The sequence below is a fragment of the Oryzias melastigma genome, linkage group LG22 (assembly GCF_002922805.2).
Source record: "Oryzias melastigma strain HK-1 linkage group LG22, ASM292280v2, whole genome shotgun sequence".
Classification (NCBI taxonomy): Eukaryota; Metazoa; Chordata; class Actinopteri; order Beloniformes; family Adrianichthyidae; genus Oryzias; species Oryzias melastigma.
Window position 1 is genome coordinate 22,889,974 of NC_050533.1, and position 25,029 is coordinate 22,915,002.

The following is a 25,029-nucleotide window of genomic DNA, read 5'->3' on the forward strand; positions in this document are numbered from 1 at the left end:
AGAGGCTGCTTGTTCAGCTTTTCTCTGTTCCCGCTCTTCAGGTCGAGTCTCTTCGTACGTGCAGCGAGCACTCGGAGGCTCTGGAGAAGCAGGTGACCTCCCTGGAGCAGGAGGTGCACAGACTGAAACGGGAAGCAGAGGTGGCGCAGGAGGAGCTGCAGCAGCAGTCCAAACAGCTGGCAGGAAACAGCCTGCTGTCAAAGGAAAACCTGGAACTCCGCTGCTCCTTGGAAAACCTGCGGTCCTCCTCCAGCCTCCTGCCTACACTCCAGGAGGAGCTGAAAAAGGCTCACACAGAGACCCAGGAGGAGCAGAGAGCCGCCGAAAAGGCTAGAGAGGAGGCGCAGGGGGAGAGGAAGAGGGCAGAGAGGCTGGAACTGAACCTCTCAGGCCTGAACCAGGAGAAACACCGCTTAGAGGAGGAGCTGGAGAGGAGCAAAGAGGAGAGGGCCGAGCTGGAGGCAAAGATTAAGGAGACGCAGAGTAGAGAGGAGGAATCAAGGAAAGAGGTCAACGAGCTAAAGGAGGAGCTCAGAAGAAAGGAGGAGCAAGAGGAAGAGAGGAAGAAGCTGCAGCTGGACCTGGAGCAGTCGGAGAAAAGCAGGAAGCTCCTGGAGAAGGAGAGCTGGAGGATCCGCACAGCGCTGGAGGACAAGGAGGCGGAGCTGGAGGAGAAAGCCAGCAGGTTGGCTGTGGTGATGAAGGAGTGCGGCGCCCTGAGGACGGACGTGGACAGGCTGAAGGGGGGCGCAGCCAAAGCCAAGGAGCTGGAGAAGGAGAACAAGGAGCTGCAGAAACAAGCCACCATCGACAAGAGGACTCTGGCCACTCTGAGAGAGGTAAGTCTGTCTAACCACCTGACCAGGTAACTGTAGCCCCGCCCTCTGCAAAAACAGAGAAGTTTATTAAAAAAATACAATATTTACAAGCATGCAAAGTTTCACAGATTAGAGCAAAGACTTCTAAAATGTTTAACATTTAGGAACAGCAAAATTTCTTATAAGTTTACCTTGTAACTATGATTTAAAAAAATAGCAAACAGCTGCAGCAAACACAACTTTAATTCAGCCATTGAAAATAGAATCCAGACTTCTAACCCCTTCTGAAGTTAAAACTCAGACAAGTTCTTGCTGATTCATGACTTTTGATTTTTCGGTTTACCTCTATGTGAGGCTTTAAAGGATCTATTTCATGCAAAATCAACTTTTTTTTCAGCTTTGTCGTGTATTATAATGTTGATTCCTCATGAAAAACAACCCTAAAGTGGTATTTTGATCCATCCATTCATGAATTCCTCTATAGCTCTGCTCTCTGAGCACCAGCCCCTCCCAATTTCTGAGAATGGCTGTTCCTCCACCTTCATACGTATGAAGTTGAAAGAACAGCCCCTTCCAGGAAGACCCTGATCTGCTAGCTCCGCCCCCAGACTAGCACACACACCTACTTCCACCATGGAGCTACTGGTAATCAGCAAAACAGTTCCAATTTAGCATCTTCTCTGAAAAGAAGTGGTTCTTCTTGCACCTAATCTGCAGAAACAACAACGGCTCGCCACCGAGGCCGGCTCTAGGGTGACATCACGAAAAGAGCGAAAGGTGGAGCCTCAGACGTTAAGTCATCTTAATTCCAGATAGGAAAAAAGCTTGCAAAAATAACTCTTTTATGAAAAATTTGTTCTTTAGTGTATCACAGGTAATATATGATCATTTATAGTGCTGGGCAAAATTGATAAAATTGTAAATCCCGAAAAAAAATGTATATTCCCATAACAATACATATCACAATATACCAAAATAATAAAGTTTGTTTATTCGTTTTTCTTTGAAAAAAATGGCAAAAATGTAATTATTTACTTTTCTCTGACTTTATTTTTTTCAAGTAACATGCAACTGAATTGTCACAAATGAGAAATGTTTTTTAAAGTGCAAAAAAGTTTAAAAAAGTAATTTAAGTCATATACTCTCAGTATCCACAGTCATCCCTTCCATTCTAAAGAAGAAGTCAGGCAGGATTACCCCTGTTAAAGCAGCAGAGGGACCCAGTCTGCTGTGTGTGAAGATCCTGGTGTGTGTTCTGTTTGCAGGACCTGGTGTCAGAGAAGCTGAACGTTCAGCAAAAGAACGTGGAGTTGGAGAAGCTGAACGAAGAGCTGGAGAAAATCGGCCTGAACACAGAAAAACTGCTGCAGAACGAGCTTTTGCAGGATGACAAGTCGGTCCTTTGTAAAAGTTTTTACACAAAAACCATCCAGGGAGGGGTAACTGATGTCCCATGTGCATCCTTCAGCAGGTACAGGCTGCTGCAGAGCCGTCTGGAGGAAACGGTCCAACAGACCATCAAGTTGAAGGAAGAGAAAATTTCCAATTTGGAAAAGAAGCTCGAAGACAGCGGCAGACTGATCGCTGCTCTGCAGGGAAAGCTGTCCACGGTGGGGGGGCACTCCCAAATCCGGCAGGTTTTCTAATAAAGAGCAGAACTTTACACAGGTGTTTGTTCTCAGGCTCAGGAGTCCTCCCTGGGTCAGCAGCAGGGGGAGGGACAGAAAACGCTGCAGCGCACAGGCGAGGAGCGGGACTCCACGGCCGAGCTGCTGCGGACCAAAGATCACCTCATCAACGTGGAAAAGAAGGTGAGAAACGTTGTTGGGGTTTCATTTCTGAAAACATCTATTTGGAACTTTTCCTACATGCCAACAATATTTGTCAAACGTGTGCTTTGTCATGACCGGGGTTGAGGGAACCCTCTAAAAACTGGGGTTAGACCAAAATCTGTGGATCTGCACAGAATCTGCTCCATCAAAAGGTTTCGTTTGAAATTTGTCCAGAAACTTGTGAGTCTACCTTTGCGTTTCCAACGAGTGGTGGCGCAGCACTAGACTGTCCTAAAAACAAAACTACTCAACCCCTGTACTAGGAGTAATTCAGAGGGAGTTAAAACCCCATCAGAGTCCCAGCTGTGTTTTTAACATCTGTGTCTTCCTCACTTGTCCTGTGCTGAAGGGTCAATCTCAGAAGACTCCTTAAATCTACAAGGAAATGGGAATTGTCATACAGGAAGTGTTCTACAAACATCAGCTGATCTGATAGTTAATTTGGTGAAGATCCTGTGTTATTTGGGTACCAAAGACCTACCTGACTCATAATTGTTCACTACAGAGTCTGCTGCCACACTTTCCATTTGCCTGCTTCATCCTGCAGAAATCAGAAAAAGAGATGCTTGAACTTTTAAGTTTTTCTGTTGTGACAACCAATAGCAACACGTGTACCATGATGAGATTTGGAGGCTGTTTCTCATTTTATTTACACTAAAGTCCGATATTCTTGTTGGATTTGTTAAAACAACGTGCACTTGACTCCCAAAATGGCAGATAAAGGCACACGTGACGCTACTGCAAAGGGTTTGGTGGAAATACGGCTGTCACAATTATTTTAGTAGTCAATATTTAGTGTTTATGTAAGGTGGTGTGCAACTTTTTTCCTAAAAGGTGATAGTGCTGGTCTTCACTCCATCATGTATGGTCACAGAAATACAAATTTTACATGTGTATATCATTCATTTCAATTTCACCAAATAAAAGATCAAATGTTTAAGGTCCCAGATAAGCCATATGCTAGCACAAAACAGCCATAATTTGCTCACAAGTTCTGTATAGGGTTCTTGCACCAAATCATTGTCTAAACTACCATAGAATGGTTAGGAAAAAATGTTTTTTTTTTTGTTTTTGTTTTTTTTTTTTTTGGTCAGCTCTCTGGTTTACTTTGTTTAACAAATTCTAAAAATGTTCTCCACAGTTTTTCATCCTTAAAGTTCTGTTTACATTCTAAAGCATAAATGTGCAAAGATGGTTTGAAAAGCCGCTTTTCTGCACAGCAGAATCGGCTGATTCTCTGTGATTACCTCATCATTTTACTGCTGTGCAGCTGCACATCAGCTTCTCTCCACTTCAGAATCCCCTGGGATTCCGTTAATGACGTAAACTGTTCCTGGAATAAAAGAATGTAAACATTGGAGCTTAAGCTCTGCTGTTAAAGCTAATTTGTATTTTCAAAACCTATGTCAGTAAATAGAACTTCAGTCTCATTTTTTTTCCAGCTACAAAAACACACTCAGTAGTTTTATTTTGAAAACGGGAAGCTTCCCTAACACTTTATTTTGAAGATTTGTTTACTTCAGGCGACTGTCGTGCTGCGCTTTCCGCTTAAATTTAGTTTATAAATGTAAAATCCATGAGGAAAGAAAACACCACACGTCCAATATTAAAATATGAGCAAAAATGACCTTGACAAAAATGTTGAGGACAGTGAGGAAGACGACAAGACCGTGGGATGCTTCCCTTTCAGGTGCATGGGAGCTGTGCTGCTGTGAAATTTGAAGTTTGAATCTGACTTTGAAATGGTCTTCATCTTTGGTTGAAGAAGGGCAATACCGCCTCGGAAACTTCCTGTTGTCCTTCGCGATCCAAATGACTTTGTGGCTTGTAGTTATCATAATCATTTAAAATGACAATTTATTAGCAACAAATTTTCCTAGTCGAATAGTCAATGACGACGAATAATCGTCAACAGCCTGAATTGGAAAGTGTCAAGAGAACAAGAAGCTTCTCTTAATTTTGGGTTTTTTTTCTAAAATCACTTCCTCCCCGTCTGTGCGATGTTTCCTCCAAGTTCACAGTCTTTGGCATCAAAAGAAATTCTTCAAATATTCTCAGGCATACTCATTCCTCCATCCACCTTCCAAACACACACGATCCCTTTTGGAGTCATGGAGCTGCCAGATCCTGTCCTGATCACTGTTGGGTAAAGGGAGGTCATTAGCAGGCCCAGAAAACCCCACACTCACATTGAGACCCGGGGATAGTTTAGAGACACCAATGTACCTATGAAGTCCGTTTTTGGACTGTGTGAGGAAACCGGATTAAACCCACACATGGACGAGGACAACATGCAAACTGCACACAGAAAGATCTGCTAGATTACCGTCTGAAATGTCTGTCGTAACTCTTCATCAGAGTTCCTGTGTTTTCCTGCAGAACGCCTCTCTGCAGACAGAGAGCAGCTTACTGAAGGAGCAGCTCAAGCAGATGGAGAACCAGAACTCGTCCCTGAACAGCCAGATGGCGGCGCTGCAGCGACACACCAGCACGCTGCAGGAGCAGAACTCGGCTCTGCACACTCAGACGGCAAAACTACAGGTGCCGCCGTCACTCAGGTGGCTCCTCGGGTTTTAGCCACGGCTGCTCTGACCTGTTCCCAACTCTTTCAGGTGGAGAACTCCACCATCTCCTCCCAGAGTGCCTCTCTCATGGCCCAGAATGCCGTGCTGCAGGGTCAGGTCAGCGCTCTGGAGACGGAGGTGGAGTCCTGGCAGCGGCAGCGCGAGGAGGCATGGCGGGCTCGAGAGAGCGTGCTGAGCGATCACGAGCGGCTGCTGAGCGTGCACGAGAGGCAAGCGCACGAGTACGAGCAGCTGATCAGCCAGCACGCTGCACTGAAGGGCAAGCAGAGGGCGCTAGAGAGCGAACAACGGACACTGCAGAGCAAGTGAGAAAAACACACTCCGTCACTCTCATGCACACACTGACGACGGCTCCTCAAGGAGCGATGTGGAGTTCAGTTTCTTGCCCAAAGCTTTTGATACATGGAATCCAACCTTCATTTTTTAAGTCAGAGGTTGAACCCTCTACCACTGCTTCGATTGATTATTAGTTTTATGATAATAAGTGATTTAAAAAAGAAACATTTTGGGCAGAAAACATGCTAATGTCCACTCTTCAAACATAAATGGTTTGAAGATAGTTTTATGCCTTATTAATGTTGATCAGGGTTCTCTCAGGGTCTTAAAAAGTCTTAAAAGCCTTGAATTTTAAAATTTTAAAATAAGGCCTTAAAAGCATTTAAAAAAGGCCTTAAATTTTGATATCTTGGGCTTAATATTTGTGCAATTTGAAACTTTTCCGTATGACTTTTTTGGTCTAAAGTTAAATATATATATTTTCAGCTATAAATATGTAAGTAAAGCGCATTTAACATCACTCTGGATGCCAACCGCTGATTTAAAAGAAAGAAGAAGGGGGGGGGCACCGCTTCAGCCTTGTGACACAGCGCATAGTATAATGAGGGGAGAATCTAGTGGTGATGAGTGCTAGAAGAAAGCTGGTATGGTCTCATACAAAAGCAGCTACAGGCTGATGCAGCTGAAACTGTGAATCAAACTGAACTTTATCTGATCATTTTAGCGTCTCTGTGATTTTAATGTCTTATCATCGCTACGAAATGGGATTTACGTCCCACTCTCTTCTAAAATTAACCGCTAATTCTGTCACAAACACAAACACACTGTGCATGCCCGTCGTATGGGGTACGTTTGATTTGTTCTCCTGGGACGCTCTATTCATTCACAGTTGAGTAGGAATATTTCTATGCAAGTTGGAGGCTGGTTTGTTTTGTTGCTTCACCTTTCTGTTAGTTTGCAACAGGAAAAAAAAATAAAGGATTCTAATATTTTCTAAACATAATTTTGAGTGATAGTTTAAGATAAAACAATAGTGCAATGGTAAAATTGAAACATGCAGCAAATAAATAGATTTATTAGTAAAAGTCCTTGAAAAAAGAACAATGCTGGGACGATTGTTCAAGAGGAAGATAGTAAATGAGGATGAAGATGTACAAGCCAAAATTAGAAGAGAAGAAAACGAGAAAGGAGCGGCATTCCCTGCATTTATCAAGTTCTTTAGTACAACAATCAATTAAATATTTGCTTTTGTTTTCAACAAATTGGAATAATCAAATATCTCCAGTTGTTGAATGTCAATACGAATTTGTCCATGTTTGTAGTTTCTTAATCTTACTTTGACCAATCTCAAACTCTGGATTAGCGCACATGTCAGTACTCTTTATTATTATTTTTTATTAATATACAAGATAATATATAAGATAAGCTAATATAACGTTGGCTGGAGGGTGGGGGGTGTCCCTCCCAACGTTGTTTCCTATTCTATGAGCCAACATGAGACCTTAGTCAGTAACTATAGTCGGTGATAGTTACATTTTTAGTTTGCTCATGACTTCAGGTTACAGAGGATGTGAACCCGAACCATGAACCCGTCTGCTGCTTCTGTGCTTTTGAAGGTACTGTGGACTGCTGCAGCTGAAAGAGAAGTGGGAGGAGCAGGAGGGGCACGGCCAGAAAGCAAAGGAGGAGCTGAAGCAGGAGGTCCAGAAAAACCATCTGCTGCAGCATGAGAACCTGCAGCTGAAAGCAGAAGTGGACAGGTACGGGGGCGGGGGTTCAGCTCTGGATCCAGAGGAGCTCAAAGAAAAAACTCTCAGCATTCGGGGGGTTTCTGTAGAAAATAGACTCTGAATGAAAGCAGCTCTTATGCTGTGTTCACACAGAAAGTGAATCACGTTCGATATTTTGATGCATGTGGGAGGTGCAACTTTCTGAAGTTTTTAGCCTGATCGCTACATGGAAGCAATGCCTGTACATCTCATTTACAATATATGAAAGACACAAAGAATGTGGATAGATCAAGTTGATTTATTTTAAAGAGCTCTATAAAGGTGTCTGTAACACGTTGTCATGTCTGGGTTCATGAGATCATTCAGAGATTCTCCAGTGAGCTTCACCATCTACTGCAGAAGCTGCGTCTGAATGATGGTTGTTTTTAGCAGTACCTCAGTCTAGGGCTGCCTCAAACTATTATTTTAGTGTTCGACTAATCACTGATAATTTTCACCGATTAGTTGACTAATTGAGTCATGCACAAAGTGGATGTAAAGCACACATCTTAATGCTAGAGTGAATGCTGTAAGCTGAATTTGGCCACTGAAGATGTTAGTGCTGATAGCTGAAGATGATGAAATTTAAAGCTGAAAACGCTGAAGCTGATAGCCAGTTAATATATTAGTTAAATGCCAAATAAGCCTAAAAAAAGCCTAGGTTAGCCAAACAGCTAGCATGCAGCTGAAGTATTTGCTAAACTCCAAAATGGCCTAAAAAAAACTGGAAGAAAAATCCTAAATTAGCTAAAACAGCTATAATTGCGGCCGTAGTGCAGTGGTAGGGTGGTCGACTCCTGATCAGAAGCGAGCGGGTTCGACTCCCGTCTTGCCCGCCCATGTGTCGAAGTGTCCTCGGGCAAGACACTGAACCCCACATTGCCTCTGGTGGGAGGTTGGGGCCAGTGTTCAGGAGCGGAGCCACCACCAGTGTGTGAATGGGTGAATGGGTCTGTGACTGTGAAACGCTTTGGGCCCTCAAAGGAGGGTAGAAAGCGCTATACAAGTATAAGCCATTTTCTGTAATTTAGCTGAAATATTAGCTAAATTTCAAAACAGCCTTAAAAACAAAACAAAAAATCTCAAGTTAACCAAAACAGCTAGCATGTAACTAAAACATTAGCTAAATTCCAAAATAGCCTTAAAAAAGCCAAAATTAGCCAAATTAGCTAGCATGTTTCTGAAATATTAGCTAAACTCTAAAATAGCCTAAAAAAACCTCAATAAATGCCAAAGTAGTCCAAAAAGTTAGCAGAATGCCGTTATAACTTTCAACTTTACTACACTCTGACTTAATATAGTATAAAGTAACGACTAATCGACTATTAATCTAGTCATTGACTATTTTAATAGTTGATTAGTCATCGATTAGTCGACTAGTCGTGGCAGCCCTACTTCAGTCTCTCTGTGACCCAGTTTGATGACTTGCTGTCCCGCATTAGTCAGAGAAGGTAAAAATAAAACTAGAGGACTGTTTTTATTATTGTCCCCATACAAATAAAAAAAAATATATGTAACGTTCAGGAAGAGAGCGATCAGATTCTCCTCCATGTTGGTTTTGGACTCCACCCACTCAGGGTCATCCAGGTTTATGTGACCCAAACTCTCCGCCAAAATTTTCGATATTTAAGCTTTATTTAAACGCCACACGACTGCGCCTCCCCAGATGCTCAGAACACGCCGCACCTCAGATTGCGTCTGTGCATTGACTTAACATTGAAACTGGACGCCAGTGATGTGTGAACCACGTTCGATTTGAACGCAGCTTTAACCCATAAGAACCCAGACCTGATTTTCCTTAAAAAGGAAATGATGTGGAATATACCACAAACCAAGTGGATCACAGAGCAGGTTTCTGATATCTTTCTGTTACACTAATGTCTCCATGGGTTGTTATGGCTTAAGCTTCTCTTTCCTCCTTTGAAGCAAACTTACTGAAATGTTGGTGATCAGGAGAAGTTTGATCATATGTTGAGTTCCAGGAAGTCATCTCAGATCACATGTGAGATGAGGCACATTTTACCTTTCAGTAGAATTAGGAATCTTTAGAATGATTTGATTCCTAAAGGAAAATGACCAGAATTGATCAATCTTTTTTTGTCTCTTCTGGCTGCTTCTGCGTAGACTGACAGCGAACCAATCCCAGCACACGGTGCAGAACGAGGGCCTCCATCAGCGCGTTAACGAACTGAAGAGCTCGCTCAGCTCCGCCCAGCTGGATGTGAGTCAGTGGATGGCACGCTACGACACCCTGATGGAGCAGCACCAGGGTCTGGACCTGACCATGACCAAGCTGGACAACCACTGTGAGGTAAACGGCTCAGCCTGCAGCCTGGTAAGGATGACCACTGTTAGCTGGAACGCAGGAGACACTCACCCTCATCTGTGCCCAGCTGCTGAGTCGACTGAAGGGAAACCTGGAGGAGGAGAACCACCACCTGCTGAACCAGATCAACCTGCTCAGTCAGCAGAACCACACTCTCCTGGAGAGGAGCATGGAGAGCAAGGAGCTGTTCCACCAGGAGCAGAAGCTGTACATGTGAGAACAATCAATCATTCATTCATTCATTCATCTGCTTGTCCGCTTCGTCCCTTTCGGGGTCGTGGGGGTGCCGGAGCCTATCCCGGCTACTGAAGGGCGAAGGCGGGGTACACCCTGGACAGGTCGCCAGTCTGTCACAGGGCCTCAATCACACACATTCACTCTCACATTCACACCTAGGGGCAATTTAGAGTCACCAATGAACCTATGAAGCATGTTTTTGGACGGTGGGAGGAAGCCGGAGTCCCCGGTGAAAACCCACGCATGCACGGGGAGAACATGCAAACTCCACACAGAAAGGTCCCAGCCGGGGGTCGAACCGGGGCCTTCTCGCTGTGAGGCAAGAGCGCTAACCACTGCACCACCATGCAGCCCAACAATCAATCAATAACCAGAAATGAATGAAGGCCAGATCTGTTTCCAGAGGAGTTTAACTTGATCTGAGCTGAAAACTCTTGAGTTTACAACTTCAACAACTTCAAGTTAAGTTAAACTGCCCCTTCAAATGGAAGTTAAGGGAGAAGGGAAGAATTTGGATTGGGCCTAAAACTCCGGTGTTAAAGGGTTAAGAATCAAATGGAAGATAACAGATGCAGCTGTCAAAACATTTGTCCTTCAATCATTTTTCATCATTTGTTCTTGAAGTCTGAAAACAGGGCGATGCATTTCATCAAACAGGAAACTACTGCAGTCACAAGTTTAGTTTGAGTCGTGCTTTCATTTAGACATTAGTAGTTCTATTATAACAGCAAAGGTTCCAAAATGATTGTCCTCTGATGCTACGCTCACACCGGGGTTGAAAACAAATGACCACTTCCAATGAAAAGTCTGTGTGAATGCAAACATGTATGTGTGTTTCAGGCTTCTTTGTTCAAAACTCCTGGTTTATGCATTGCTGCTCAAGTTTTTAAGTCTGTTCTTCTCTTCAGAATGACATTGAACACACATTGACCGTGTGTTAAAGGTTAAACTTTCAGGGACTCGGATGGTAGTGACATATGGATGGCTTCTTTTTCAAAGCACAGAAGTACAAACCGTTTGAAAGTTCATCATGATAGAGAAATGAATGATGTTGAATAAGTTTGTGTTGAGATTGCATGACACTTTAATATATCGAAAGAAAAAGCCTGCACCAATTTGACGTTTCACACCAAACCTCTTCCAATTGTGAGTGCATGCACTAGTTTCAGGTAGCGACAGACTTATGTGAAGAACCCACGTTCAGCGTGATCTTGAACGCACCTACGTAGCTACATAGGACAGGCTGACACACCGAGGAGGTGTTGAGAGGGTTGACCTCCTGTTCTGCACCAGGCTGACCTCTCAATACCCCCATTCTCTGCTCCTGATGGGAGAAGCGCACCTGATCAGGTGTGCTTTTCCATTACAGATTAGACATGAATAATAGATCAGATCTGGATACAGTACCAGATCAGCAGCAGGAGAGCAGGAAAAGAAGAGCTAATTATGCCCTCAGATGTAGGAACAAGGAGCAGTTTTATTCATTAAAAGAACCATTCAAAGATTTAGTTTCACTGGCAGAGTAACGGCACAACACGTCAAACTCTGTCGCATTTAACATTTTAATAGTGAAGATGAACATTTTAACAAAGGCTGAAACAAAAATGGAGGACAAGCAGCCCATTCCTCCATCATGAAACCCATTCATTAGACCTGACACATAAATAACATCTGTAAGAAAAAAATAAAAATAAAAAAGTAACCGAGCAAGGAATGGAAAAAGGGAGCTTTCGTATGTGTTGTTTTGTAATTCAACACCAGCACACATACACGCACCCACTGGTCTTTTTTTTTAAATCACAAGGCCAAAAAAAATCTTATGTCTGAGTTTAAACTTCCCGAGCTCGTCTCGCTCGATGATTCCGCTCCGGGGAAGGAATCCCTGCAGAGTGGCAGCTCGTCAGCTGGGACCCAAAATCCATCTGACAGCAGAAGTCAGAGAAACTCCTGCAGCATTTGTGCTCATTTTATCAACAAAACTCTACTGAGAGCTAGGGGTAATATTATGTGATAAAAGGAATCCACCATGTTGAAAGGTGCTCTTATGTTAAATTTATGGTATAAAATGGCATAAAAGCTTGGATGAGGCGGCTTTGGGTCACAGGTCATAGCTGTGGGTCGTGACCCACGAGATTTGGTTGTGACTCACAAGATTTGGTGGTAACTCACGAGATTTAGTCATAACTCACGAGATTTGGTCTTGACTCACAAGATTTGGTTGCAACCCACGAGATTTAAGTCAGGCGGGCCACAGAAAATGGGTCAGAGCTGTTTGCAGCGCCTGCCCTGCTGGTGGTCTCTCCATGGTGACTGGACTGGGCTTAAGGCCCACTCCAATAAAAATTGTACTTTTAATATGTTTTTGTTGCATTTTTCTGATGAGGGAAGACACATATATTAATAAAATAAGAGAGCTCCAATTTTGTGTCCATTTTTTATGTACCAGTAAGGTTGGAGGTGTGAGGGGCTGTAAGCTAGGGGAGGAGCCTGTAAACGGAGAGCTCTCAGAAACAGGAAAGAGAAGTGGAACAGGATTGCTCCACGCACTCCAACAGTCCTGCCCACAACTCGGAGGGAAATTTCTAATGAACTTCCGTATCTCTGCAGAAACTCTAGAAAAACAAAGCAGGTTGGCTAAAAACACCATTATCATAATTAAAAAACACACTGGGAAAGCTTTAACAATAGACCAAAAGATGATCTGAGTTGGACTTAAAACTATCTTATTTGCATGTGACCATGTTTTGACTAAGTTCTGCCTCTGGTTTGAGCAGCTGGCTCGCTTTTGCCTTCTTTAGTTTGAAGTCTTACATGCTTTTTTGCAATAAATGTAATTTTTTTTCTCGTTCTCCATTTAGAGACAAACTGAATTCCCTTCGTCGTCAAAAAGAGAAACTGGAAGAGAAGATCATGGACCAGTACAAGTTCTACGACCCCACGCCCAAGAAGTAATCCCAGATCTTGTTTTTGTCATCTCTCTCTATTCTTACGATGTGACCCTTCAATGTCTTCTTTTAAGAAATGAGACTCCCCATGTTGGTATCCATATGGTGTTACCCCCGTCTGTCTTTATCTTCATAATGTGACCCCCCCACTTTGTCCTAATAAATATGACCCCCATCTTTTTTTAATCCCCCAGATGTCTTTATTGAAATGATGTGACCCCCCTCCCTCAACCCCTTTTTTATTTTGTTTTGGAGCTGCAGTAAACTGTAGGAAACTGCTGCAAACTTTTTCAGCCACAACTTAAACACTTTGTTCCAGCCGTGTGGATGACATGTGTGTCTTTGCAGGAGTCGTCAGTGGTCCGGAGCCAAAGCCTTAGCCAAACTGATCAAACCTCGAAAGGAGAGCAGCCGAGAGCGGGGAGGTGACCGAGACAAGGCGCCCAACAGGGAGAGGGAGGGTGCAAGGAGCGTCCCAGATATCCCCCTGCCCGCCACACCCCCCCTCCTCCCGCCTGAGACCCCGCCCCCTATTTCCCTAAGGACTGGGAGTGACTCACAGGGCGGCAGTAACCATAGCAACCACAGCATGAGTTCCCGGCCAGCCTCCACCCTCACACCCATCAGCAGAGGTAAACTTCCAGCACACAGAAAAGGCTGTGATGTGTTCAGAGGGCCGTTGGATTTTAGGACTTTTTAATTAAAAGTGTATTTTTTACGCTTTTAACAGCCTAGCACATTTTTTTTTAAATGTTATTTTATTGTGATGAGACACCAAACACTATTGGTCCTGAAAAGTTCAGAGAGGACAGGATCTGGTCGGATCCACCTTTAATGGTTTTGTTCAGACGCCCAACAGCTAAAAATGTTGAGGACTTGTAGTACAGTGTTTCCTCACTATAACACAATTCACCTTTCACGGTCTGAAGGTTTGAACGTTGAGAGTTTAAACATGAGAGAAAAGTATGAAAAGTTTATGTCTGTCTATAAAAAGTCTTTAAAGTGTGTAGTGAGGAGTTTAACTGCCTTAAACACCAAAAACATTTCAAATCAAATCAAATCAAACTTTATTTGTATAGCACTTTTAAAAAAAAATGAATTTCATTCAAAGTGCTTAACATAAAAAAAAAATATATAGCATTTTAAAAGCAAAAGATAATACCCGCAAGCCCCACCCTTCCACACACACGCACAAAAACAAACACACATCGACATATCGCCACACCATGAAAGAAAAAATAAATGAATGAATAAATAAATACTAAAAGGATCTAAAGCATAACTCTAGAAATCTCACCTATTGCAGGGTATTTCTAGAACTAGTGTGAAGTCGATGAATGGATTCAGCCGTCAGGCTCTCAAGATAATTAAATTTTATAGTTTTTAATGACCCGATGTTATCTTGTGCTTGTATATTTTAACAAAAGATGTTTTTATGGAGAGTAAATATTAAAAGTTATTTAAGGTTTACATTGATTTATTTTGGAATAATGTATTCCTGCCTGTTTTTATTCATAAGTAATGTTAAAAAGTTACAGTTTTTCAAGTTTTAAAAATTTAATTTTAGAGTGTTGAATAAATGTTTCTCCTGTTCGGTCCGCGACCTAAGGTGTGTTTTAGATTTTGGCCCCCTGTGGGGGATCACTGTAGTGCTGCGTGTTCCTGACGGGGCCTGTAGAGGGCAGTATTCTTTGCTCTAATGACTGGTGAACAATGGCCCTCAGAAAAATGTAACATTTAATCATTCAGCAGTGAAAGAACTATCTCTATATTAAAGTTGTGAATTAATAAGAAAAATTAATGACTAATTCAGGAAAAAATGCAATGAAAACATTCATTATTCATTACAAATCCACAATAATACAAAGAGGACTCTGAAAAACATCCCCTTCATCATAAATTGCTTTTTCAAAAATAAAAAGTCAGATCTGAGCTTTTAGGAATAACATGTTAACTTATGTTGTTTGAACTGTTGACTTAAATGTGGCAGCAGTAACATCATCTGCAGTAAAAGTCTTCCATCAGTTCCCATGTTTTCATTGTTTACAGTGACAGGCTTTTATTTTGAAACGCTAAGACTACGTGCTTCAGGTCTTGAATGGATGGAGCAGATTAATGTAAAAACAAAACAAGGAAGTTGAGTTTAGAAGGAGAACATTTTCCTGGTGAGCGTCCAGCCTTTTGTTTTCCTTCATTAGACGCAGCCAACGTTCTGCTGCTGAAGGTCTGGACCCCCAAACAAAGCTCTGTTTTTATTAACTTACGTTTGATGATGTTCAGGCGTGAACTCTGACAAAACCACACTGGAACACTCCAAAATGCAATAAAAGAAAACAGTTTTATGATTAGTTTTTTCCAGTACTTATTAACTTATTCTGTTTTTAGTAGTTGAGTATAAACTTCCTAAAATGTTTTTCTAGGAATTAAATTTATATATATTTCCTAGAAATATATAAACAGATGAGCAGTTTAAGGGGACACCAGGAAATGAAGAAGACCTTAATAAAAACATGTGTCATAAAAACATGTTGTGCATGAGAATATAAAAGATCAAGCTATAAAGATTCATACATTTCTTGCTAAACCTGTTAAACTGCAGCAAACACTGTTTTTCAGGGTTAACTTCAATATTTATTATAGATAATAGCTGCAGAAAACAATGAAGATTATTTTTAAACTTGTGTTTAACAAATAAGCAACCTAAAAAGCTGAAATATTTAAAGCTCATAACTGTGACACACAAAAGTACGAGGAAACTTTGACTCAGGTTTCTTTCTGAAAGCTCCTCCCAATTAAAAAACATTTTTTTTAATCAGTGAAACACTCAAAACATCATCATTCTGGTCGCTGAGCTTCTGCTGTCAGAGATTTCCTGATTCAAAGAGGCAGCAAACTGAAACTGAACCAAACTCGGAGTCAATCAAACTACGCGTGTGTTCGTTTTTGAAACTTCTTGTTATGGGAATTATTTTTAATAAGTAAACTTTGTGTTTATATTTGGAGTAAGTCGGTTGTAGGTTATGTCCGAATTCTCTCAATACTCCCTAACTTTTTTCCACAAACAGTTCTAAAATTTGACAGTAGGGCCGAACTATGAACAAATGCGTGATAATCCACCTCATAAAAGAAAGGAATAACAGAATCTGCATAAAACATTATTTAATTATTAAAACATTAAAGCTTTGTTCTCATTTTAGTGCCAATAGCACAGATGGGTTGACGACCTTCAGGGAAAAATGCAAACTTAAAGAAAGTTTGCGTTCATGTGCTGTTGGAATGATTGGAAAAACGACTGACTGACTCGAAAAACGCACAAGAACGTCAGAAAAAAACTGCAAATCTTCCAGCAATGCATGAATGCAGAATAACGAAAACACGACAACGGACAATTTATTTGTAGTGTTTCATCTATAGGGTGATGCCAGAATTACAGGGAATATTAAAACATTAATAAAGATCATTTATTACAGCTTGGCGGACCAGATTAAATGGTTTAATGGGCCACAAATGGCCCCCAGCAGTAGTTTTCCCACTCCTGCCTCGACCCCTAAAAACTATAAAACACGATTATATAGTGCTGTGGATTTTAATTCAGTTTAGATACCATGTTCACTACTTAAAAATTCAAAATATGATGTCAGCCACTTGCCAAAGTAAAAATCGGATAAATATTAAGAAATTGCAAAGACAATTTATGAATTCACTATGTTCTAATGATAAAAACTTAAAATAAGTCAAATATTATTTTTTAATTGCCAATCATTCAAACCCAGTGCATTGTGGTGTATATTTGCCAATCTAGTTGGCATCAACGCACACTAGTTTTTCACAGACATATGGGAAATTTCCACGGCACTGGTTTTTGGAACTGTACTGTCACCCAATTTAATAGTTAGGAGTGATGGAATATGAGCAAAGCTTTGCTCTTTCAGATCACCAGAGAATAAGGAGATGGGGCAAAGTTGTAGGCTGTATGATGAGCTAATTTTTACAGTTCAAAGACTGGAAAGGGAGAGAAAAGCATAATTGTTGTAATTCAGGACCGTGGACAGAGGCAGCTGTCATTAACCTTCCTATGGTGTTAGGGTCCCTACGGACCCGTTTTGAGTTTTAGCATGCATAAAAGTACTTCATACATTTGTTTTTTGCGTTGAAACTTTTTGACTTTGTCAGGGACTTCCATTTAATCAAAATATTTTTATTTTTATTTTTTTTACTAAATTTTAAAGTGCTCTGGTGAAAAAAATGACTTTTGTGGTGTTCGGGTCATTTTTGACCCGGTTAAAATTTTTGATCATAAAACAATAAAAAATGCCAAAAATGAAATCATAAACACACAATCAACCAACAGCCTCTTCCCCCAACCACTTGAGCTTCATCTAGGGGCTTTTCTCTTTGCCTTTTTGCGAGAACAAGGGGAGACATGTCCAGGCTCGTCAAGCCATTTGAGTGTATATAAGTGGTGACTTGCAGAGTACACATTTTCAATTCACAGGATGCAACATTGAGGAGAAGATTAACTGTAAATGAAGCTTTGGATCACATTTTTGCTGCAAATGAGGCAGAGGACACACAGGATTTTAGCGATGGAGATGAGCGGATCTCTGAGAACGAAGATGATGTGGAGTACCAATTGGAAGAAACAGACACAACTGATCAGTCTGAAGAGTAGGTCACTAGTGCTGAAGCTGCTCCTGCTGAATCATTCCAATCCAAACGTGGCAACATCCGTTGGAGTACAGTTCCTCCTGATGTGCATGGAAGGACAGCTGCTGCAAACATCATCAAAATGACCCCTGGGGTCACGAGGTTTGCTGTGACAAGAGTAAGTGACATCAAGAAGTGCTTTGATCTTTTTTTGCCATTGTCACTAAAAAAAAGTCATAATTGCTATGACAAACCTTGAGGGGAAAGACGTCCATGGCAACACATGGAAAGACATTGATGAGATGTACCTGGATGCCTACATTGGTGTTCTCCTCCTTGCTGGAGTTTACAGATCCAGCAATGAGGCAACTGAGAGTCTCTGGGATGCATCAACGGACAGAAATACTTTCCGGGCAACAATGTCTCTTCGGACCTTTCAGATGATCTCAAGAGTCCTCAGATTCGACAATCGAGATACCAGAGCAAAATCTGACAAGCTTGCTCCCATCAGGGATGTTTGGGAGGGATGGGTGCAACTCCTCCCACTGATGTTCAACCCAGGGCCAGAGGTGACAGTGGATGACCGTTTTCTCCCTTTCCGAGGAAAATGCCCATTCCGGCAATACATGCCCAGCAAGCCAGGCAAATATGGCATAAAAATCTGGGCAGCCTGTGATGCTAAAACAAGCTATGCGTGGAACCTACAGATTCACAAGCAAATCTGCAAGCGGCATCCATGAAAAATATTGTTAAATATTGTTAAATATTAAAGTTATATTGTGTGAAAAAAAAATACTTGTTTTTGCCCTTTTTTTGAAGTAAATATATACGGGTCCAAAATGACCCGAAACATCATAGATGTTACTATATTTGATAATATTAAGATTGAAATCATTTTTTTTTTTTTGTTGAACACTTAAAAAAAGTGTTTTAATATCTCTCAGTTACAGTCAGGTAACAGAACAACTGAATATTTTGTTGCCTTCTTCTCTGAAGGTTCATTTGACCATTTTTTAGACATTGAAAACGAGGGGTATGCTGTTAAAACTAAGGCCCAGGAGGCCACAAAAGAATATTAAAACCAATCTTTTCATGGATAAGGGAGCCCAACCAGCTAAACAAGAGTTAAGAAAAACACTGGATGATAAAAGATTATTTTTAGGGTATTTTATGGCTGATTTATTACATGGGTCCAAAATGACCCGCTAACACCACAGATGGCAGAAAAAAGCTAACACCAGAGGAAGGTTAATAGCAAAAGAAAGATGCAGTTTAAGGTAAAAAAGTGACAGAAATGCAGATTTTTGTTCATCATAGTTTGTAGGAGTTCTTCTTTTCTGACTTGTGAGCTCTTCTCTGATGTGTAGTTGTGCATTAATAAAGACTCACCTCCAGTATAAAAGAAGGGGATGCTTTCAAGAGCAGACGTGGACCAGCATCCCGGCTCCACCTGGGAGCAACGCCTCACTCAGATAGAATGACTGAGATGTGGATGTGTTTGTGTCCAGCTGCTTTGTTGTGTTGTTAGGACTTCCCTGAGATCCAGAGTGCATTTTAAAATGTAATTCAGCATTTAAACCGTATGTAAGAAAAAATTGACAAATATTTTTGTTTCAGCCAGACTTTAGCAGAGAAATTTGGCTGTTGGGATGCCCCTTTGGTCTCAGATTTATGAGTAGTGGTCACTGAAGCAAAGCTAAGGTTGAATGACTCACGTCTCCCCCACTGTGAATCATCTGTCTGTTTTAAATCCATCAGACATGTTTGTTCTGGAACATCTGATTCCAGCTACTGTCTCCATCACTGCAGTTTAGTAAAAAGGAATCACGTCTGAATCTGTTTAACTCAGATCCACTTTCTGTGTTCTCCATAAAATACGCAAGACATTACATCAGTAAATAAGCTAAAAAGAATGCAACCAACAAAGACGGACAGCTACCACTGTGTTTATGTTGTGTCCTAGATACATCCAGCAGGTTCTTTCCAGACCTGAAAACTCTAAAAACGGTCAGTCTTTATATGAGATGGAAGAGTTCATTCATAGCTTTGAAGCTTAAACTAAACTCTGAAAGGAACAGGGATCACTGGAGGGATGTGTTCTCTGCTGGATGTGTCGATTAAAAATCCATCTGCTCTGTTCTGGACTCACTGCAGGCTGTTTACACTGGCACAAAATGAGACTAAAACTCACAACATTACAATAATCTGTACTACTGTCTCTAAATCACTGCAACTCGCTTTAGCTAAAAGCACAAGTGATAAAAGCAGCAGAAATCACATATTATACCTGCTGAATGGCAGCAGGTATACTGAAAAAAAGAACAGGGCTGAGGATAGAGCCTTGTGGCACCCCACAGAAGAGAGAAGCCTCACATGAAAGTTCCTCACCTGTTATGACAGGTTGACTTCTCCCATTAAAAAGGCGTAGAACCTGTGTAGTTTTGTGTCACTGACGCCAACATGACTGTATAATAGAAGGCTGCTGTGAACACTAACAGCACAGTCCTGCAGAGAACTTTGTCACTACTATCCTTACGGTGGATTTTGGCCGTCTTTGGGCAAATGAATTACTAATTACCTTATGCATGACAAGAGTGTTGTGTAAGGACACCGTACGTCTTAAGTGTGTAACTTACACTACTAGAGCACCTAATTATTGATAGAAGATTTATCACACCCCAGGAACTACAAGATAAACATGGAATAAATCACTTCTTGGAATACCAGCAACTGAAATCTATAATTACTAAAAAAGTTAAATACAATGATAATGATTTAAAATTACCAGAACTAGTTACCTCTTTCTTTAAACTTTCAATGAATAAGATTTTCTCCAAAATATACAAACTCTTATGCAACCTAGATAACAACATTTCAATTCCAATAACCAAATGGGAGGCAGACCTGAGTAGCAGCACAGATCAAAGCTTCTGGACAGAAATGTGTCTGAACACCTTTAAACTGACTAAAAGCCCAAATTTACAACTAATCCAATTCAAAACTCTCCATAGAATTTATTATACTGGTCAGAGGATGTTCAAGATGGGTCTCAGAAGCTCAGACATATGTGAGCACTGCGATGGTAACTTACCTGACAGTTACATGCATGCACTGTGGTTCTGCACACCTGTCCAGGCTCTCTGGCCCCGTCTGGTGGGGGGGTGTCTGTGGGAGCGGGGGTCCCATTAGATACGGGACCTGGGGGGTCTGGCTTGTCGGGTTCTCCACTGAGAAATCGGTGGGGGCCGCGGCCGGTCTGGCTGCCTAGGTCCCGTTGGTGCCTGACCAGTACACCCACAGGGGAGGCTCTTGGGGGCGGGGACTCGGATTTGTCCCTGGGACTGGCTCCTTCTTGGCTCCACCCTCCTTGTGGGGGGTGGGGGGTGCTGCGCCTGGCGGGTCGGCTCCCGGGGGGTAAGACACCTGAGCTGGGGGAACTTGGGCCCAGCGCGGGGGGGGGCGGGGGGACAGGGGTCTGCCATCGGGGGTCAGTCTGCCAACTGACCCCAACATATCCCCTTCCTCATACAAACATGCAATAGGGAGAAGGGGAGGGTGTCTGTATTGCAGTGCGCTGCGGGGGGTGGACTACCTGCCAGTGGCCCTCCTCCTGTGGCCGCTGCATGGATTTGCCCCTCCCCTCGATTTTATTTGCACCTTAGACATTTAGGACCCTTGGTGGGGGGGTGCTTGGACATCACTGCCAGCAAACAGTCGATGTCCTTTCAGTGCCCCTTCCGCCAATTTTAACCGCACCATAGACATGTAGGGCCGCTGGTGGGAGGGTGACGGGGCATCTCTGCGAGAAATCAGGAGATGCCCTGTTAAGGCCTTCTCACCAATTTTAACCGCACCCCTTTAGTACACACACCTCTAACACCACAAACATACACTCTAACAAGCAAACACGCAAGCATCACACAAGGAAGGTGGGACCTTCGACCTTCTGTCCCCTACCCCATCCCTGGCGGGGGTGCGGGGAACCTCGGCCTGGTGGTCTGGTCTCTTGGGTGCCGGTCTCCTGGGCCTGGCGGTCTCCTCCCCACGCCGGGAGTGGGATCCCCGAGATTTAGCAGGGGATCAATCTACATCGGAGCCGGGGGGTGTCCAGGTCTCGGTGGTGCGGAATCCGGTCCCTGCTTTCGAGAACTAGTCCTCTCCTTAACTCCATCAGTGGGTGTGCCTGGTCGGGCCTTGTTTACATCACTCCTTGGGGCCTCTGTTTCTCTTGGGTTCCCCCTGGGCCTTCGCGGTGGGAGCGGGCGGTTGTCTGGAGTGTGGGGTGGGTTGCCCTTGGGGGGCCCTGGCTCGTACCTGGGGTGGGGCGGGGGGGTCCTCTGCGCCGCTGGGTGGTGATGGGCTGCTCCTCGGGGGTTGGGGGGCTCTCCGGGGGTGGGGTCCCGCGTTGGCCCTCCTGGCGGGGTGGGGGGGCTGCTCCTCTGGCTGGGCTGGGGCCTGCACTCTCCGTGTTCCTGTGCCTTCCTGCTCTTGGGTGTGGGGGGCCTCTGCGGCGGTCCCGCGTGCCCCGGTCTGGGTGCTCGGCGGGATTGCCCGGCGGGCGGTTTCTCTCCGCGGCTCCATGGCGGGTGTTGGGGGATCTTGGCTGCAGCTGCTGCCCCGGCGGGGGGTCTTGGCGTGGGGATGGCCGGGCGCTCTCCCCCTGAGTACATTCCATCACCATCCACCTCAGTGAAACATAAACACTCACCTGAGCACAGGTATCAGCTCACCTTAGCACTAACCGTTTGTGTGACAGAATGAAAGTCTTTATCTGAATGGGTTTGTATGATGGAGTGTGTGAGCTGCTGTTACAGTTGAATTGAGTACATGTGTAGTATATGTATAGTATATGTGAGTATGTTTAGTTTAAATGCGGAGACTATCTTGGCCAACAAGTATGTGTGTAACTATAGAGTGTGTGTGTAGAGTAGACAGGCCCCGCCCATTCTAGTTTATCACTTAGTCCTGGTTGTTTTATGATGTTGCTTCCCTCTGTTGCCATCTTATCTTCCCCCCCACCCCTCCCCCACCCTCTTCCCTTTTTCCGTCCGGTCCAACTACAAAGAAAAACAAATAAATAAAATAAAACATAATCAATATAAATAAAGTTTAGCATTAAATACAACAGGGGTTTATACTCAATAAATCCCTGTTGTGACAGTAAAATCTGCCCAACACAAGAAGCTCTCAGCCCACATCTGCTGGCTCAGCTGTTGGACAGGACAAGTTTAAAAAAAAAAAATACTTACAAATACTTTACAATACACTCACCTCATCCCCGACAATGGTACGTTCCATTTTTATGATGTCCCTTGAGGCGACTGTATGAGTTTCAAGGAAACTGACTGACACACCTGCTCTCACCTTGATACGCAGCCGCTTTTCTCTACAACCCTCTACAGACCCGGACAACCAAAAAACCTATACCATTGACTGTATAAGAGAACTGGACTGAGCAAGTGTGACATCACCCATAGAAAAGGGCTTAGTTCTGGATCCAAACAAATAAACACAATTCAGTTCAGCCATTTTTGGGGGATACAAACACCACTATCTTGGTGCCATCAGTAAGCAGAGATTGTAATGAGTCAGCACATTCTCACTCCCAACTCCTCACATGTTGACGTTGGACTAAAGAACCCTCCGCGTCACTTTTTGATGTTTTGGGTGTCCCCAACTCGTCATTATTTCGACGTCATTTGGCTGTTCCCATTAAATCAGGAGTCCCCAACCTCTGGGTCGCAAACCGGAACCGATCCAGTACCATGAAGCGGAGCGCACCGGTTTCAAAACTCAGCACCGGACGCGGTACCATACCCGAACGGTATTGGACGCAAACCGGTACCAGATGTTTTACTGGACACTGTACCGGACACGAACTGGTAACGGGCTAGGGTACCGGTACTGGACGCGAACTGGTTCTCGGGACGCAAAAAGTACCACATCCAGTACCGCGTCCCAAGGGTTGCAGATCAGCACATCAGTAAGCAAGTTAGGGACACCCATAGCGAAGAAAGTGATGTGGAGGGGTCCGTAAGCCTTGTGTCCTAAGTATGTTGATGTTGGGAGTGGGGTCATCTGGACCCCACAAGACCGCGTGCAGAACTTTTTTTTTTTCCAATGATTTTTGATTTTCACTAGAGTCCGTGGCAGACATGAAATCCTGCCCACCTTCATCCACATTTGTTATGGGATGGATAACATGTCAATGTAAAATTTGGGTAATCTGGACCCCATAAGAAAGCACATGGGCATTGTTTCTGTGGTAACCACTCTCACCAATCAGGAGTGAGCTTGTTGGAAGTCCACACTCCTGCTACTTGAAAGTGATCTATTTTGCTTGTCAAACTCTGTCAAATGTTTCCAACGTTTGATGTGGGGACCAGGAGGCGCCACATACTTTTATTGAAGCATTTGATTGGTCAGTTTATAATCTGAATAACTGGCACTTGAGAAAAAAATCTGAAATAAAGAGGATTATCAGGAACATGTAATAAAAGGTATCAGAGTAAGAATGATTATTCTGGAAAATAGAATGACTGAGTAACAGTTATTTATTTCTCGATAGAAGTCTTTGGGATTTTGGCGTCTTGGAACCAGCAGGTACTTCCTGTTTGGAACTACAAGGGAGACGGGTCACTTAGTCCAGTTCTCTTGTACAGTCAATGACCTGTACAGATCAACCTCCCCATTCAGTTGGATGTTACTAAGAAAACATTCACACCACAACTCAGAGGTTTGCATTTGTTTGTCTGTAAAATTATGAATGGACCTCCTCCATGTCTTTGCATTGAAGCAGAACACAGACTGCGTACAGAGAACAGATTCACCTTCAAATCAGTTCAGGATTTCCTGTCAGACTGTTTTCTGGAATGTTGTTTGGTTTCCCAAGAATCTCTCATCAATAATCTCGTTTTTTGTTCTTTCCATCTTTTTCCGTCCCCCCCAAGCCTCTACTGCTCCAAAACGCTTCAATTTTCTTCGCAGTAAAAGTCAACCAAAGCTCCTCCCATCCCGCTCCTCCTCCTCTTCCTCCTCTCCTTCCCAGCGTTCCCTCTCTCTCACCAGACGACTGCGGTTTTGGTCTTCCTCTGACGTCCCGACCGACGTCGTAACAAACCCCCCATCCAACGGAGTTTTCTAATGCCCCGCCCCCCCTCACCTTCATCCTCTCTAACTCATCTTCATCACAGACACACAGGCTGTACAAACACTAACTGTTTTCCTCGTAAGTAGAGTGCAGACGAGCTTCATGGTCACTGTGCACGTGCGTGCTCTTATTGTTGCCTCCGCGCTCGTCGGCCCGCCCGCCCAACTCCCTCCAAATGTTTGTTTTTTCTGCGTATGTTTTCTCAGCTGCTTTGCTTCCAAAGCAGGTTTCTCTGCGGTTGCCGTGGTAACCACAGCACCGCCTGTCTGCTGCAGCACTGCCTCACAAGCCGGTTCCTCGTCAGAGGCGGGAAGCCGGTTGATGCTTCCTGCCTTCTTCAGCCTTTTGGTTGGGACGGCTCCGGTTCTGTTGAAGTTTTAGAAGTTCTGCTTTTGTTTTTTTTGGGGGGGGCAGTAGATTACATGGAAGGGTTTTCACTGTAAT

The 25,029-nt window shown here is 43.3% G+C and overlaps 1 protein-coding gene across 1 annotated transcript in view; it reads left to right on the top strand.

Moving 5' to 3' along the window:
- ccdc88c (coiled-coil domain containing 88C) overlaps positions 1-25,029 on the top strand; it is a 67,477-nt gene that overhangs the window by 36,428 nt on the left and 6,020 nt on the right. Inside the window, exons 16-26 of the mRNA XM_024266932.2 lie at positions 42-839; positions 2,084-2,211; positions 2,287-2,428; positions 2,501-2,629; positions 5,030-5,191; positions 5,263-5,540; positions 7,128-7,271; positions 9,405-9,591; positions 9,674-9,819; positions 12,702-12,791; positions 13,137-13,420. Of these exons, the coding sequence (XP_024122700.1) occupies positions 42-839; positions 2,084-2,211; positions 2,287-2,428; positions 2,501-2,629; positions 5,030-5,191; positions 5,263-5,540; positions 7,128-7,271; positions 9,405-9,591; positions 9,674-9,819; positions 12,702-12,791; positions 13,137-13,420 (2,488 nt within the window). The remainder of the gene's footprint in view (positions 1-41; positions 840-2,083; positions 2,212-2,286; positions 2,429-2,500; positions 2,630-5,029; positions 5,192-5,262; positions 5,541-7,127; positions 7,272-9,404; positions 9,592-9,673; positions 9,820-12,701; positions 12,792-13,136; positions 13,421-25,029) is intronic.